This window comes from Salvia hispanica, unplaced genomic scaffold (assembly GCF_023119035.1).
Source record: "Salvia hispanica cultivar TCC Black 2014 unplaced genomic scaffold, UniMelb_Shisp_WGS_1.0 HiC_scaffold_953, whole genome shotgun sequence".
NCBI lineage: Eukaryota > Viridiplantae > Streptophyta > Magnoliopsida > Lamiales > Lamiaceae > Salvia > Salvia hispanica.
Window position 1 is genome coordinate 1 of NW_025952747.1, and position 17,041 is coordinate 17,041.

General features: G+C 39.2%; 2 protein-coding genes and 1 long non-coding RNA gene across 3 annotated transcripts; 2 read left to right on the forward strand and 1 right to left on the reverse strand.

The window, feature by feature from the left end:
- The first annotated feature begins 1,799 nt into the window (after positions 1-1,799).
- Positions 1,800-2,450, forward strand: LOC125200402. Its single transcript, XR_007172723.1, has 2 exons — positions 1,800-1,948; positions 2,298-2,450. It is a non-coding gene; the product is annotated as an uncharacterized LOC125200402 (long non-coding RNA).
- Positions 2,451-10,451: 8,001 nt separating this feature from the next.
- On the forward strand, positions 10,452-11,921 carry LOC125200405. Its single transcript, XM_048098052.1, has 3 exons — positions 10,452-10,683; positions 10,828-11,309; positions 11,895-11,921. The coding sequence occupies exons 1-3, from the start codon at positions 10,452-10,454 to the stop codon at positions 11,919-11,921; spliced, it is 741 nt and encodes a 246-aa protein (XP_047954009.1).
- On the reverse strand, positions 11,913-13,408 carry LOC125200400 (protein CUP-SHAPED COTYLEDON 3-like). The gene is made up of 3 exons (XM_048098045.1): positions 12,962-13,408; positions 12,610-12,884; positions 11,913-12,532 (listed from the first exon to the last, which is right to left on the reverse strand). Exons 1-3 carry the CDS (start codon positions 13,164-13,166, stop codon positions 12,095-12,097), a joined length of 918 nt encoding a protein of 305 aa, XP_047954002.1. The 5' UTR covers positions 13,167-13,408; the 3' UTR covers positions 11,913-12,094.
- Positions 13,409-17,041: the final 3,633 nt, after the last annotated feature.

Here is a 17,041-nt window from a genome sequence, read left to right on the forward strand (position 1 = left end):
TCATCACCACCCTCATGCCCCTCATCTGCTGGCCCGAAAAATACTCTTCATAAAACCGCCACCAACTGCCAGACCTTCTAGGGTAAACCCATCTTGCAAATCGGAACAACAGCCAGGTCAATTTGTCTATTTTCAAGGTCAATGAAACCCATGAAACTCCCCAAAAATCCCCCCAGGGGCCAGTTTCTGTAAACACTTTTGGCCTCAGCATCTTCGTTTTGCTCACTAGCCAGAGGGGAGATTCAGGCAGATACAAAACCATCAACGAAAAATACACAAAGAAGGAACTAAAAGAAGTCCGAGCATCAAGGACACCCCGAAAATCATACAATACGCCAAGAACATACCAGCAGTTCCAGCAAACTGAGGAAGGGTATTCCATGCCTCGTATCTCTGAAGGGGCAGTCTGGTTTGAAGGGCGAGAGTAACACAAGTCCAATAAAACCCATCTAACAGCCTAGCTAAAACAAGACATACACATTGGGAGCCACAGCATTATCAAACAAGTGGTGATGGCTGTGGCTCCAATAAGAGACATTGCCACAATAAGGCCTCTCTTTATTTTATGTAAACTACAGCTCCTAGACATATTAGGAATATGGATTACTATAAAGTTCATATACCTAAGTATAAGTTCCCTTTTTGAAGAGAAGAAATGGCGAACACGTCAAAAGGTTGCCAATTGTAGCAGCACCTTTCATCTTTCCTCATCTGCTATCACAAAGATAACAAAATTTGAGTAAGAATCAACATTCCGGAAAAGAAGAAACAAGCAAGCTACATAATATGCATGATCACTGATGTACAGACAAACTACACAAACATATTGTAATGAAGAAAAACTAACTCGATCTTGAATAGGTAATATACTTCCTTTAAGCTTGTACCAGAGCAGAATTTCACAGCACAAAAAAATAAATTAAGATATAAGATTGTTTAGATTTGAGCAAACCATTTTGTTTGTGAGAAAGAAACATATGGTTTGAGTGAAAGTTGCTGAAAATGAGCGAGGAACTAATCAAACAGAAGAACTGTGAAAGAATCCTAACTAGGAGTACTTGAATCTTTTCTTATAACTATGATTAAATTGGGGAAAAATTAATGGCGGATTATAAATCAAAGGATTCAGAAAATGACAGCAGATGCAGTAAACTTGTTGCAAACAAAGTCATACTACCATTCTGCCTCTTTTAAACTAGTGATGCTCAATTGCTCATTTTCCATTGTTTTTTAAAGAGGATGGTATGAGGTGCATGAGAATCATTGGATGTTTATCGTAATCAAATCGCTTTCTCCTTAAAAATACACTACATTTCATTAAATGCTGGATTAGTTTCAGTTCCAACTAGCTATTCATTAGTTTGCGCTCTATAGCTTCATAAATTTTCATGAATATAATGGAAAGGAATGTGAATACTACTGCTATTTTATTCATTTGATTGGTAATATGATGGAATAAAGGATGGAATAAAAAACCAAAACTATGATTGCATTCATATCTTCATTCCATTATTGTACTAATAAGGGGCTAAATGTTATGAAAATTATTACCTCTCGACACATTTTTATTAAGTCTCATTTCTGTGGAACGCAGGCTATCTTATGTTGTCTAATTTTCAAAATCACATAGTATTAACTAAGAATATATTCATACTTAATAACTAAGTGCTTATAATTTGATATGATAAGCACACGTACCATATAATTTGGGGAACCTAGAATGTAATCGATCACTGGCAAAAAAAACCAAACTCAGTAGAAACAAGTAGAATATCAACTCCAATAATTAAATTCATAATTAATGTTTAATCAAAATGAATTGTTTTTTCTCAACAGCCGATGGTCACCAAGCTGGCGGCGGTGGCTGGCGATAATTGCCGCCCTTGCCTACTCGCCGCCTGATTCGTTGCGTGGATCAACGGCTTCTTAATTCGGTTTGGATGACAAGGTGATGTGATGTTCACTATTGACCCTTCCTTCGCAACTACTCCTCTTTTCTTAACCTTTTTGGTTAGGATTGTTTGTTGATTCTTTCCTGTTTTTTGATATGGATAAAGGTTAATTTGCTGAAACTGTGAATTAGGATACTTATTTGTAGTATTGTTTCAATCTCTCTCACTTATTGCTGTTTGCCATTTGGTTATGGTAGTTAAGTAAGAGGAACAAAAAGTTTTTACACTGATCGGATTTCAGACTAATTATTTCCTTGATAATTGTGTTACTTATCCTGGTTTATGAAACTCATATATAAATTGTCAATATTACTCGATATGATATATTAAACATGCATTTTTCAGGATTGCGAAGTTTCCCCAATCATATGAAATTAATTGGAGTGTCTTTTCGTGATGGTTGGTTAGAGTCGTGGTATGTTGATGAAAATTGTATGTGACAAGTTAAACAATTGAGGAATCTATCTCAATGGAGTCATGATTCTTTCTCCATCGCCACTTTGCCTCTCTCATTTTGAATAGTGTAATAAGCTTTAATTTCAATGAGTTTGGCATAGTTCATGCCATAAATTGATTTGATTGGAAGATTGACATAGATAGTGGGTTTTCATTGGGGGATGGCTTGTGCCTTGAGCATGAAACATCAATATCACTGCATTAGGATTGGTAAAGCATGTAACTTTGCTTTATTGGTTACTATCCATTTGTTTGCAAAAGGCAGGTGTGCTTGGTTAGCAACCTCAAGGTTCGTAACATAGTACTTAGAAACTGACCAAAGCGCTGGACAAACTTACTAAGTTTACCTCATCCTAGGTTAAGAACTATTGCTGCACTAATAAGGTCATTTGATCTTGAAGCTTTGTTAGAAACACAAGGTAACCTTTACTCTAGTGGTAAGGCTGACACCAGAGCAAACTCAACTGGATGGTGTAACAATTCGTTGTTGATTCGGTGTAAGATGAAATTTTAGATGTGTCATTGTATGCTTAGATGCCAGGTTACTACCTCTATCCTCATCCCAACTCTGGTTTTCGTTGCAGAAAAAAAATGTTTTCTACTCCCTACTTGTTTAGATCATTGCTTTGGTTTCATAATGAATTTTTTTATTACTCGATAGCAAATAGTTTGTTTGATTAAGTTGTGAAATTACTTGTAATAGAACAGTCTATAGAAGCCAAAGATAATTTAAGTTGGAATTTAAATTCCATTCATCTATAAGAGCTGCATTTTTTCTTGTGCTCTCAAAATAGCATGTTCAGTTCAAAACGTTGAGATTGAACTAAAATCTTGATTTGAGCTTATAGGGCATGAGTAACGGGTAGAAGAATGGGGTGCTGGACGACTTGGAGGGGTGCAGACTCCAGCACACTGCGTTGTAGGGGCGAGGGAGAGGTGTGAGACCGTGATACGATGATGATCGTATGGGCAATGCAATCAACGGCGAGAAAACTGGATGATCGAATAGAATCTGCGTGCGGAGTTCTACTCCGTCAAGCAGCGGATATGTAACTGATTTAAAAGTGAGAAGACAGCAAATTTGGAGTAAACTTATCATTCATTATAGATACGTTGACAAGTTCTCCTTTTTTATATCTAGGACCCTAGGGCGGTTCGACCTCCTACCTCCCGAGAAAGAACCACAAAGAAAACCCGAGATAGAGCTTATACTATGCTCGACTCCTTACACTATTACATTATACGAAATAACCAAAATAACTAACAAACTAACAATCAACGTAATCTTTGAAACGGACTGGGGGTCTTCTTATGCGTCGAGAGGAAACCTCCAATGTTGGAGCAGTGAGAGCTTCATCTCTGTAGCATTCGTCATCTATGTCCTCTGCATGTGTTGGCTGGTATGAAGTAGAGGGGTTCGTATCAACTCCCCCCCCCCCCAATAGAAGTGTCCTTGTCCTCAAGGACAATGGAAGGAAAGCGACGGTAGAAAGAGTTGAGGGGTTCCCAAGTTGGAGAGTTGTCACTTGAATCAGCCCACTCGAACAGACCCTGTTCCACTGGCTTGCCATCTTGCATCACCACACGACGGTCCAGTAAACGAAGCGGCTTAGCAACCGGTCGAGACATGAAGAATTCCTCCGGTAATGGAACTTCAGCGGGCATAACAGACCCTGCAATAAAAGGTTGCAAAAGACTAACATGAAAGACATTGTGCACGCGACATTCCTGCGGTAATGACAAGCGACAGGAGACGGTCCCTACACGCTCAATGATCTTAAAAGAGCCGTAGAAACGTCGAGCCAATTTTGCAGACTGTGGTCGGGCGACAGAGTGTTGATGATATTGCTGAAGTCTGAGAAGAACCATGTCACCAACTGAAAATTGAACATCACGACGATGCTTGTTTGCTGTGTCCCGTATCTGTTGTTGAGCCCTCTGTAAATTCGCTCTCAATTTTACCAGTAAAGCACCTCTTTGGCGGATAAGGTCAGCTACTGCCGGAGGAGTAGAATGCGAAGGGGGTGTGGCGACCAATAAAGGTGGCTCCCTGCCATATAGAGCGTGGAATGGAGAGGTGCCAAGGCCTGAATGGTGTAAGCAATTAAGTGCAAGTTCAGCCCAAGGAAGGAAATTTATCCATCTTGAAGGTTTATCCGCCACAAAAGCACGCAAATATTGCTCCAGACCTCTATTGCGAACCTCCGTCTGACCGTCAGATTGAGGATGATACACGGTCGAAAAATGCAACTTAGTACCAATCAAACGCAACATATGTTCCCATGTCGCACTTAGAAAAATGGGGTCCCTGTCCGACACAAGAGTTTTAGGGAAACCGTGATGTTTAACCACAATTTCAATAAACAATCGAGCGACTCTCAAAGCATCAAATTTCATCGGTAATGCAGCAAAATGTGCATACTTGGATAGTCGGTCAACAATAACCATTATAACTGTGTATCCTCTGGATGGTGGCAGACCTATGATAAAATCCATCGAAACGTCATCCCAAACCTGCGATGGAATAGGCAAAGGTTGGAGCAAGCCTGCTGGACGTTGAGTAGAATACTTTGTCGTTTGACAGTCAACACATGAAGCAACAAACTGTCGAACTTCCTTACGCATCTTAGGCCAAAAGAAACCCATGGAAAGGCGACGAAAAGTACGATCTACCCCGGGATGGCCGACTGCAGGAGTACTGTGGTGTTCAAACAGCAACCGAGCGCGACTAGGGGAGGCAGGATCAACGTAAACTCTACGTTTATAATATAGTAAACCATCACAGTAAGATATGTGAGCAGGAGCAGTACCATTCTCAACAGCAGTTCGAATATTTGTCAAGTAATCCGAAGATGCCGTTTCTGTTCGCAAGGCAGAAAGCAGATCAGGCACAGGTTGTGCCGTGAGAGTCAGCAAGGCAGTAGTCTGTTCAGCGTCCGGATCTCGACGCGAGAGGGCATCAGCAACCCGATTCGAAGTACCAGCCTTATACTCTATTCGAAATTTGTAGCCCATTAATTTCCGCACATAAAGATGTTGATCCGGTGTTTGAATAACTTGTTGAAGCAGATCCTTGAAGCTCTTTTCATCACTGCGAATAACAAACTCACGTCCCAATAAATATTGTCTCCACTTCTGAACCGCTTCAACAATGGCATAGAGTTCTTTGTGATAAGTGGATGCAATACGACGCCGTGGACCCAACATCTTGCTGAAATAAGACAAGGGATGACCATCTTGCAATAAGACCGCGCCAATACCAAAATCTGAAGCGTCGGTTTCTATGTAAAATGTTCGCTCAAAATTCGGCAGATGAAGGAATGGTGCAGACGTCATTGCAGACTTAAGAGCTTCAAAACTGTCATTTGCCTGCGAGGACCAAACAAACGAATCCTTCTTGAGCAAATCAGTGAGAGGGGCCGCTATTATGGCATAATGAGCAACGAAACGACGGTAATAGCCCGTCAAACCCAAGAAACCACGCAACTATTTGACTGTGGTAGGTGTTGGCCATGCTACCATGGCTTCAATATTTGCAGGATCAGCCTTAAGACGCCCATCTGTGATCAAGTGACCCAAGTAATCCACTGTGGAACTGCAGAAAGTGCACTTGGATAGCTTCACAAAGAAAAGATTAGCCGCCAAAGTCGATAGGACTTGTTCCAAGTGTGTACAATGAGTTTCCAAAGTGGGACTGTAAACCAGAATATCATCAAAAAATACAATAACTGATTTACGGAGCAATGGTCTGAAAATACAGACGATTCATGGGCAAGTACATACTGTGTTGCTGAGGCAAATACTGAGAGTGCTAAAAATTTCCCATATTAGAACGAGAGGGATCTCCTGGATCAGTTGCAAACCAAGGTGGAATCATGGAAGAAGATGACGGTTGTGGAGGCAGGGCAGTTGGTTGTGGTTGACGGTTATTAGGAGTAACCTCTGGGAAGTGGAAATTGTGGTGATTGAGGGGGTTATGAAACGGTTGAATTTGTGGATTATGTGTATAAACCATCGTGTGAAACGGTCGTGGGTCGGTTGATTTTTGCGAATCGCCGGAATAGGCAAAACGTAAGGCGAATCATGATCCAAACGCGGCAGAGTCCGGTAATCAGCTAGCTGACGATCAATAGAAGTCAATCAAGACTCCAAATTGGCAATCGTGGACATAATCTAATTCAACTGAACGGACGGAACTCCTCCCGGGCTGGGAATTGCCAACGTTGGACCTTGATGGTCCTGTTGGAAATCTGCATTCGACGCTGGTTCAGAATGTTCTGGATTAGGAATGGGGATGTTGTTCGGATATGTAGCCATGAGAACGACAATGAAGGCACCAGATGATACGATGATGATCGTATCGGCAATGCAATCAACGGCGAGAAAACTGGATGATCGAATAGAATCTGCGTGCGGAGTTCTACTCCGTCAAGCAGCGGATATGTAACTGATTTAAAAGTGAGAAGACAGCAAATTTGGAGTAAACTTATCATTCATTATAGATACGTTGACAAGTTCTCCTTTTTTATATCTAGGACCCTAGGGCGGTTCGACCTCCTATCACTCGGGAAAGAACCACAAAGAAAACCCGAGATAGAGCTTATACTATGCTCGACTCCTTACACTATTACATTATATGAAATAACCAAAATAACTAACAAACTAACAATCAACGTAATCTTTGAAACGGACTGGGGGTCTTCTTATGCGTCGAGAGGAAACCTCCAATGTTGGAGCAGTGAGAGCTTCATCTCTGTAGCATTCGTCATCTATGTCCTCTGCATGTGTTGGCTGGTCTGAAGTAGGGGGGTTCGTATCAGACCGGGTTCGGGGAGAGAAATTGGACCGCTGGGGGTAGAGGGGCGGGCAGTGGCAGAGCCACAGTGGGGCCAGCCCCCCAGCCGATTGAATGTTTATTATATATTAAATATGTATGCGCCATTAATGATATCAGCAGATAGCGCAGTTGGCGTGAATTTCAGCCTTTCATTGGCGAGCAAGGTTCGAATCCTGTTAACGGAGGGAGTACTATTTATTAGTTGATTCCATCATATTCATTTAGAGTATTTATTGATTTTCTCACATTATTATTTTTATTGATTTTCACTCTAGTAATTTCTCATAAACGATTTAAACTTTTATTCATAAAGAATGATATTTATAATTTAAGAATAAAAATAATTCTATAAATATGTAAATATATAATATTGTATAACATTAGTAAAATTAATATCAATGCTATGCCCTAAAATATATATTCATATTTTTCTAATTATCTATTTTCTCATGCACAACTTTTTCTAAGGCTTTGTTCGATTTGTTTCCAAACACTGAACATATTCAATAAATTTTAATAATCCCTCCATTAACGAAAAAAGTCTCATTTTAGAATGTCCACAAAACATAGTTCCATTTATGAAAATGGAAAATTTTCCTTCATACTTTACTTCTTTTTTTCTCATCTCTCTTACTTTATCCACATTTTTATACATTCTTTGTCTTACTTTATCAGTTTCTCATTAAAACTTGTGTCGTCCATAAATGTGACTATTTTTTATATAGATGGAGGGAGTAATTGTTTGGACCCCAATCGTTAAAAGTCTGGCTCCGCCACTGGGGGCGGGAGAGGATGGCTTGAGAGAGGGGGAAGAAGTCATGGCTCACAGCTACTTCTTTGTGTTTGTCGAAATGAGTGAGAGGGAAGTGGTGAAGATAGAAGGAGAATGTATTTCTAAAAAGTTTTTATTCCAGTCGCCGGATAAGTGTAATGCCAAAATATTTTATATGCGTATGGTTTTCAATTCATTTCTAATTCTACTATATTTATACTCCATATATAATTGAGATCGAGGATAGTATTCATTTATAGTGGTAGTTTTTTTAAATCCAAATTTGGAGATTCACCCTCTTTGACGTTTGTCTTAATTTTTCAATTTTAGAAATTATAATTAATGTAAATTTTTTTACGAATTTCACATTAAGTCATTATGTTATTTAGTATATTCTGTATTTTAATTTTATAAATTGATTGATAATTTAAAAAAATAAAAAAATAAAAATTGTTGAACTAGATATACTCCATTCCGAACCGATACCCAACGGGTTTTGGGTACCTGAAACCCAAAATTATAGGTTCGGATAATTGGTGTAAGGATTTATTGGGGTACATAGATGGATAGATATATTTGGATACCCGAATAGTACTCGATTAATATCCGATAATAGAGTAGTGTTTATAGTTATAAATATTTTTTGCTATAAGCCCGTATTGTAAAATATTTAATTACTTTTAGTTTTAGCAATGTTTTCGTGCCTCACTCTTCAACTCTAAGTTTCATTAGCCCACCCCGGTTCGCCGCCCTACACCCCAAAAGTTTCTTTGTTTTGAAACAAGTAGTGGTTAATGTCTATTAATAAATACTACTACCTCCGTCCATCAAAATTTGTCTCATTTTTCCATTTCTGTCTGTCTCCCAAAATTTGTCCCACGTCTCTATTATCATTTCTGGTAGTAGATCTCATATTTCAATAACTCATTACTATTCACATTTTATTATAAAACTAATATATAAAAGTAGGACTCACAATCTACTAACTTTTTCAACTCATTTTTCATTACATTTCTTAAAACTTGTGCCGGGTCAAAGTAGGACAAATTTTTATGGACGGAGGTAGTATATATCATCGTAGTATCATAATAATGAAAAACTTAAAGCACTAAAACTAAAGTTTAAACTTTTAACAATAGTCAATTAGTATTATGATAATTTTAATAACTCTTACACTCATCACGGTATAGTTTATTTAAATAAAATAAATTTGTAACATAATAATTTTGGGTTTGCGGATACCCACATCGAGTATTATGGTATTTCAGATGAAGTTGAACCATTCAATCACTCTAACTAAGTTGAATCATTTTCTTTTTTCGATAAAAAATAAAACATTCAATCAATCTTACTTTACCCCATCACATATTTTACTCTATTTTTACTTTTTTGACATTATTCCACTCTTCTACTTTTCAACACGATTTGTTAATCATTGTGCTCAAAATTTTAGACTCATCTTGGTTGACACCGATAGAGGGACTATTCCTACTCAAGGGATATTACCATCACTAATCATCGCCATGTGCTACTGACCATGCAATCGCGCCATAGCCAAGCAAAACCTAACCCCTCCATAAATCACATCTTGCCATCACATCACATCCCCTAAGAGCACTCCCAATGGCGACGGCGATAATCCGGCGATTTTTCGCCGGATATCGCCGACTTATCGCCGGCCATTGGGAGGAGGTCGGCGATTTTTCGGCGAATTTCCTACCGATTTTACGCCAAACGGCGTTTTATCGCCGGGCTATCGCCGGATCATCGCCGGCCACTGTGGGGAGCTGTTCGGCGATAATCCGGCGATGATCAAATTTTTTTTTCCTTCAACGGTCATATTCTAAATTCCACCCCTATAAATATTTCATCCTCTTCCTCCATTCATCACCCACAAACTTCATTCGCACAAATTTTCAATCTTTTTTCTCTCCATCTTTATTAAATGAGTTCTGATTCATCGTCTCGTGCTCAGTCCGACGAGGAAATATCACATTCTTCTTCCGAAGAAGAGGTACCTCCCGCTCCCACCGGATGGGATGTAGCGGGTTTCGCCAACAACCCAATCAACAACTATATCTCCCGCCGCATACAAAGCGAGATCGCTCGAATGCAGCAGCCACCCCCCCAACGGCCAATCCGCCGGCGGCGCCGATACATCCCTCGCAACCACACTGGTGCGCACGATCGGCTGTTCGCCGATTATTTCGCGGAGGAACCACGTTATCCGGCAGATGTATTTCGTCGCCGGTTCAGAAGTGCGCCGCTCCCTCTTCCTGCGCATTGTTAATGCGTTGTCCGCGCGTTACCCCGAGTTCCGGCTCCAGCGAGACGCAGCAGGGAAGCCCGGACTATCGCCCCTACAGAAATGCACTGTTGCCATCCGGCAGTTGGCATACGGAGGGTCCGCCGACATGTTCGATGAGTATCTGCAATGCGGCGAGACGACGGCAACGAGTGCCTGAAGAATTTCTGTCAGGGCGTGCGAGAGATATTTGGGGAGCACTACCTTCACTCGCCGGACGCAGCTGACTGCCAGTTCCTACTGGATTGGCACTGGAGGACCCACGGCTTTCCGGGGATGCTCGGCAGCATCGACTGTATGCACTGGCAGTGGAAGAACTGCCCAACCGCGTGGCGAGGCCAGTTCACTACCGGCTACAAAGGTACGCATCCCACCATCATTCTTGAAGCCGTTGCCGACCAACGGCTTTGGATTTGGCATGCTTATTTTGGTTTAGCCGGGTCGAACAACGACCTAAATGTTCTCAATTCCTCGCCCCTTTTCAACGAGCGGATCAACGGGTTAGGCCCCTCCATCGAATTCACGGCCAATGGCAATGTGCATAACATGGGGTACTACCTGGCTGACGGCATCTATCCGCAATGGCCCGTGTTTCTGAAGACGATCAGATGCCCACTCGGAGATAGAAGAAGGTATTTTGCCCGAGCGCAAGAGTCTGCGCGCAAGGATGTGGAGAGGGCATTTGGGGTGCTCCAATCGCGATTTGCACTGGTAAAGGGCCCGACGCGCTTTTTCTACCAGGGGGATATTGCCGATATCATGTATGCGTGCATCATCATGCATAACATGATCATCGAAGATGAACACGAAGGCGTCCTCGACGTCACCAACGACCCAAGTGTTGCATCATCGAGTCACGGTGTCTCAACCGAGTCCGCCCGCCAGGGTGTACCGCACAACGAACATGAACGGTTCCAGGCGTTCATGGACATACACCAGAAGGAGGCCCATCAAGCACTACAACACGATATCATCGAAGAATTGTGGGCAAATAGAAACCGCGCCCACCGCCCTTGAATTTTTTTTTCTTTGAATTTTTTTTTTGATTTTTTTTATCCATTCGTGTACTTTTTTTTTTTTTATTATTTTCTTCGTTGTAATGTGTACCCGTGTTTAATACAACGAACTTTATTTGTTGATGTGTACTATTATTTGTTTTATCTTATAAATTAAATGAGCTAGCTTATTATATATAAAAATAAAACAATTAAATTAGTGATGATGTAAAAATGAAATGTTGAGTTAGGGAGAAATAAGGGAGAAATAAGGGAGAAACCATTGTAGAGGTTGGCTAAAAACTGGGGATAAATTTTGGTGCTGATGTGGCGCTGATGTGGCAGGAGTTAGGGAGAAATAAGGGAGACCATTGGGAGTGCTCTAATCCCCATCACTTTTTAATTTTTATTTAGTTTTTTGACTAAACACCATAAACAACTTGTGCAATAAAATCTACACTTATACTTTTTTAGTGCCAGAAATCAAAGATTTTGGTTATATACTATACTAGCAGTAGTAGTAGTTGTAAATTGCAAATCTTTATGTTGCATAAATAAATATATGGTACAAAAACAGCAAGATACAGAGCTAGTCATTCCATAGTCCCCATCATTAATGCTACTGCTGCTACATGCTTACAATATTCATGACACACAATCTGCAGATAGAGAGACACATATATCCAGAATGTGTAGATAACATATTTTATACTCAGTATTCCACAATTAAAGAGAGGCAAGAATAATCTCTCCAGTGACATTGATGGATTTGAATCTCTACCACCATCTAAAAGCCGGCTCATTTGACATCACATGATCAACAGCTGTATCCACTGTTGCTGTTGCTGATGGGATTGCCAGATTTCCCCCAAAAACAAATGGATATTCATATTTGCTGTTTCCACTCCCATCACCACCACACCCATACTGCAACTGCAAATGGCTCCGTATATCAGACTCTTTCTTGCACTGTATGGCAATGGCCATGCTTAGCTCCTTCAAACTCAAGTCTTGGTTGATTAGGGCTTTGAGCTCCGATTGCTCTTGAACAGTGTGATAGAGAAATTGATGATGATGGTCGAGTGTTGGTGGTGGCTCTAGCAATGGAGGCAATGAAGTAGCTGGGTTGTACCCTCTCATTAAGTAGCTCTGGCCTTGCACCAAGCTCTTCTTCTCAGCTGCCTTGTGGAAAATTCTGCATATCACCCACTCATCCTATCCAAAATCAAAATCAAAAACTATTTCCTAGAATAAAACAAGTCAACCCTAGGTAGGCTAAAAAAGTTTAATACCTTGGCGGTGTGGCGGCAGGAGAAGTCGCCGTCGAGGCGGTACTCGTGCATGACCCACTTGGTCTTCTCCCCTCGGGGGGCTCTGCCTTTGTAAAAAACTAGGGTTTTCTTCATCCCAAGAAGGCCCCCATTCGCACCGCTCACCACCTCCCTATCTTTCCCCGTTGCCTTCCAATAGCCAGCGCCGGTCGCCCGGTTTGTTCGCAGCCCGCTCGGGTACTTCCGGTCTCTCAAGCTGAAGAAATACCACTCCCTCTCCCCCATTTTCGCCGCATCTGCACAACACACACATGTATGGGGATTAGGGTTTGATTAATTAATTAATTTGGGAGATGAATGTGTAGTAAAGTACCAGGAAGCTCCCACGGCTCGCATCGGTTGAGGTCGACTTCAGCGATGTGGACGCCGCAGAAGCTGCCGTTGAAGACCTTGGAAGCTAAGTAGAAGGTGATGAGCTCTTCATCGGTGGGGTGGAATCTGAAGCCAGGAGGGAGGCTGCCTTGCTCATCATCTCTCTCAACCTCACACAGAATCTCTTCCACTCCCAACATCATCATATATATTTTGATTTCAAAATTGAATATGCTAAAAACATGCACAAGAACTTGATAGTTATGGTGGATGTATAAATAGAGATTATTTATATAGGAGTAAGAGTAATTCAGAATTGAAGCACTGAATCCGAAGGGAAATGGAATAGATTTGGGGAGGGGGCGTCATAAAGGCTGATCTGCAGAGGACCTGTAAAAGCCACCTGAGAAGGGTTCCGAAACAGGCAAAATAATAATCAAGAGGAGAGAGAGAGAGGGGTTGGGGTTGGAGAGATGGAGTAAATGCAATGGCAATTGGTTGCACAGATTTATGCGTGCGTATACAAAGAATTAGGCTCTCAGATTCATACTGCTTCCCTATTCCCTATTGCAAAATAGTACTCCCTCCGTCCGCGAATAGAAGTCCCGTTTTTCCATTTTGGTCCGTCCACGAATAGGAGTCCCGGTTCATAATTACCATAAATGGTAAAGAGGCCCCACATTCCACCAACACATTCCACTCACATATCATTTAAAACTAATATATACAAGTGGGACCCCTATTCCACTAACTTTCTTCCACTCACTTTTCTTAACATTTCTTAAAACCCGCACCGATAAGAAATGGGACTCCTATTGTTGGACGGAGGGAGTACAAACTAGTCAATTCAGACACTTCAAATTAAAAGTTATATTTAGCCAATTTTATTTTGTGCGTTAAATGGAGAGAATAAAGTAACAGAGAGTAAATAAAAAATAGATAAATGTGTTTCTAAATTTAGTAATAAGTCATTTTGATTAGGACAAACCAAAAAGGAAAGTGAATCAATCATCTTCAATGGGACGAAGAGAGTACTAGGCGATTTTAGTACTAGTATTTTTGGATAAAATTGAATATGGCCAGTCATTTTCATTTATTTATTTTTGGCAAAGAAGAGCATACAAAACCTGAAAACTAACACAAACTAGCGAATATAAGAATATAAGAAACACTTATATTATCATGGATAAACCAACTATAAAACATGAACTTTTCTAGAAAAGCTATTAGCAAAATGTGACAAAAAATTTGTTAAAATGTTACTTCTCTATGCACATGCCGAACCACAAGTGAGTCAAAATCTTTAAGGATGTTAATAAAGAACGACAATCAGTTGAGATCTCGATTCTTCCCGTAATGGTGGTCATTTTCTATCTCTCTAAACTTAAATTACCTTAATAGGTCTATCGAGACGGGAATAAATAACCACTTTAACATAATTTTTCTATTTAATGCATAAATTTTTACTCCAAATTACCGGAATAATTTAGTTTCATGTTTGGTAATAAGTAGAGCCAGGAAAAGAGAGTTAGGGCCCTCGGGCCCTCCTAAAAAGGTAGGGTATTTGTTGTGAAACTCAACACCCAAAAAAATGGCTAATAGATCCTTAGATTTTGATGAAACTGTATCCTTAAATTTATGAGTCAATGAAACTTTTGCATCAATTTGTAGGTTTCGTATGCATTGTGTGCTGTGCTGATGCCTAAAACACACATTTATCTTCTTGACAATAGACACACTTTCTAATCACCTAACGGTTTTATATAAGTTTTCCATTTCCCAGTCACACTCCTTTCTTCTTTGCTTTCCTCTTTTTTAATTTATTTTTCATAAATACTGATAGTGTAATTTGCCATTTTTTTCAACCCATAGGTAAATAAGGCACACACCCATATGCACTTCCGATGAGTCGTTGCATATCCTACTCTCTCCATTTTTTAAAAATAAAAACATTTGAAACGACACGGTTTTTAATGAACAATTTAGTAAAGTAAGAGAGGGAGAGAAAAAAAATGGAATTAATGTCAGTTGATTATGGAGTCCACTTTATTAGTGGTATAAATGATAAATAAATTGATGTATAGGGGTGTAAAGATTTCTTAAAATAAAAAGTTTGAAAGTTGCTATTTTTAAGGAACAAACTAAAATGGAAAGAGTTGCTATTTTTAAAAAACGGAGGGAGTATAAAATAGTATTCTTTTCTTATATAAATGACTTCCTTCTACGGATTAGAGTTTTGCTCTTAGGTTCACTTTCGAATATTCAGTCAATTGAGAAATGTATCCAAATTATGAAACGAATAATCATATTCATTTATGGTGTCATTCTACCAATCCACGTTCTTGAATTCATTTAAGTTAGGTGAACATTCATCTGATTTATTCGATCATATGTCCAGTTCTATCAAGTCATATGCTGTGTTAAGAGATGATTCCTCGTGATTCATCGATCAATTGATGAGGATTGTATCAGTGGTGACCGTTGTACGAGAACCCATGTTGTTTCAAATGAAATATAGAAAAGCGAACACGCCTTATAGTTATTTAGGTTATGATTTAGTTTTTTACTTAACTTTGAAATTTATAAATTTTCTATAAGTAAATTAATATCAAAGTAAGCTTTCTTTCTCTTACTCATTACTAAGCGTTATACATTTAATTTTCGTGTTTCATTTTTATATTATCATGTTCATTATATTTAATTGAAAAAGGGAAAAATAGAAAAGTATCGAGCGAGAGCTGGAATAGGCTAAAATAGATAAAACAAGCATGTTTTAAACTCGAACTAGGATTATTGATTACCAGTTCAAAACCAAAACCCTCTAATAACTCGTCAAGCCGGTTATGGTTGCATTAAGGTATAATTTTGTTAGATTCAAATATGGCAGTTTCAGCGTCACTACTTCTCTTGTTTGACTTGAAAATATTTTGGGACATATATAGTTACTTGCATGATAGAATCCTAATCACAACTTATTACTTAGTGAAAACAGTCATACAAAAGTTACTTGCATGATTGAATCCTAATCACAATTACTTAGTTACAACAGTAAAGAAATTAAAGCATGGTAAGAAGAATATACTGTTTTTACTCTATTTATTTCACTATTCGTAGTGTTCGGGATAGCTAGGTTGATAGGTGGTGAAATTTCATTGCACAACAAATATACAAGTATATTCCAGCTACAAATCGAGTTGGGAGGTAAAAGAAATACAGTAAAATTCTTGTACGTTGAGTGTGCAAACATATTTGATCCCAATTTTGTGACAAATCAAATCAAGAACTCATCAAACTCTACTAAGCCTCTCAACTTCTATAGCATTTTCATGAAAAAACTCACTAGGAATTACACCTTCAAAAACAAAAAGGTATTTCATGACAATATTAAATGTGAAAGATAATGTTGGACAATTCGATCTAATGTTTGATCAATTTTATGAAATTTTCCCTTTTCTCTAATATAAACCTTGAGAAAGCACTAATTACGGGAGATGTGAAGTTACTAGAATTATTTTTTCTTCACCTTATTTAATGTTCAAATCAATGGAGATCGAATATGTGTACAATGTTACTCCCCACATCCCCGATTAATTGTCACTCTTTAACTGGGCACGAGTTTTAAAAAATGTAAAGAAAAGTTAGTTGAAAAAGTTAGTGGAATGTGAGACCCACTTTTTTAGATTGGTTTTATAATAAAATGTGAGTGGAGTGAGTTAGTGGAATGTGAGACCTACTTATCATTTATGGTAAAAATGAAGTGTGCCAATTCTTGAGGGACGGACCAAAATGGACAAGAGTGACAATTAATCGAGGACGGAAGGAGTAACTTGGTCGTCAATAACAAAAAAAAAAGTAGCCAAATAAATAAAAATATAAACACTTTTGATATAATTGTCATAACAAACTTAATCAATTCACCACAACAAGCTTAAAAAGAAAAAAGAAGTCGCCTATGGCCTATACCCAAAATTTTAGTAATGGAATTATGAAGCATTTAAGGATGAGGTCGAGTATTTTCAGTAAATAGCGTGAACGCTCTTTAAAGAGAAAAATGAAATTATAACGAAGAGGGTGAGTTATG

Excerpts from the sequence above, each read along its gene's own strand:
- LOC125200405 (XM_048098052.1), top strand. The coding sequence starts at position 10,452 with ATGCGGCGAGACGACGGCAACGAGTGCCTGAAGAATTTCTGTCAGGGC. Across the intron at positions 10,684-10,827 it reads GTTCACTACCGGCTACAAAG|GCCCCTCCATCGAATTCACG; the intron begins GTACGCATCCCA and ends TCAACGGGTTAG. Across the intron at positions 11,310-11,894 it reads ATATCATCGAAGAATTGTGG|CAAGATACAGAGCTAGTCAT; the intron begins GCAAATAGAAAC and ends GTACAAAAACAG.
- LOC125200400 (XM_048098045.1), bottom strand. The coding sequence starts at position 13,166 with ATGATGATGTTGGGAGTGGAAGAGATTCTGTGTGAGGTTGAGAGAGAT. Across the intron at positions 12,885-12,961 it reads CGAGCCGTGGGAGCTTCCTG|ATGCGGCGAAAATGGGGGAG; the intron begins GTACTTTACTAC and ends TGTGTTGTGCAG. Across the intron at positions 12,533-12,609 it reads CCTGCCGCCACACCGCCAAG|GATGAGTGGGTGATATGCAG; the intron begins GTATTAAACTTT and ends GATTTTGGATAG.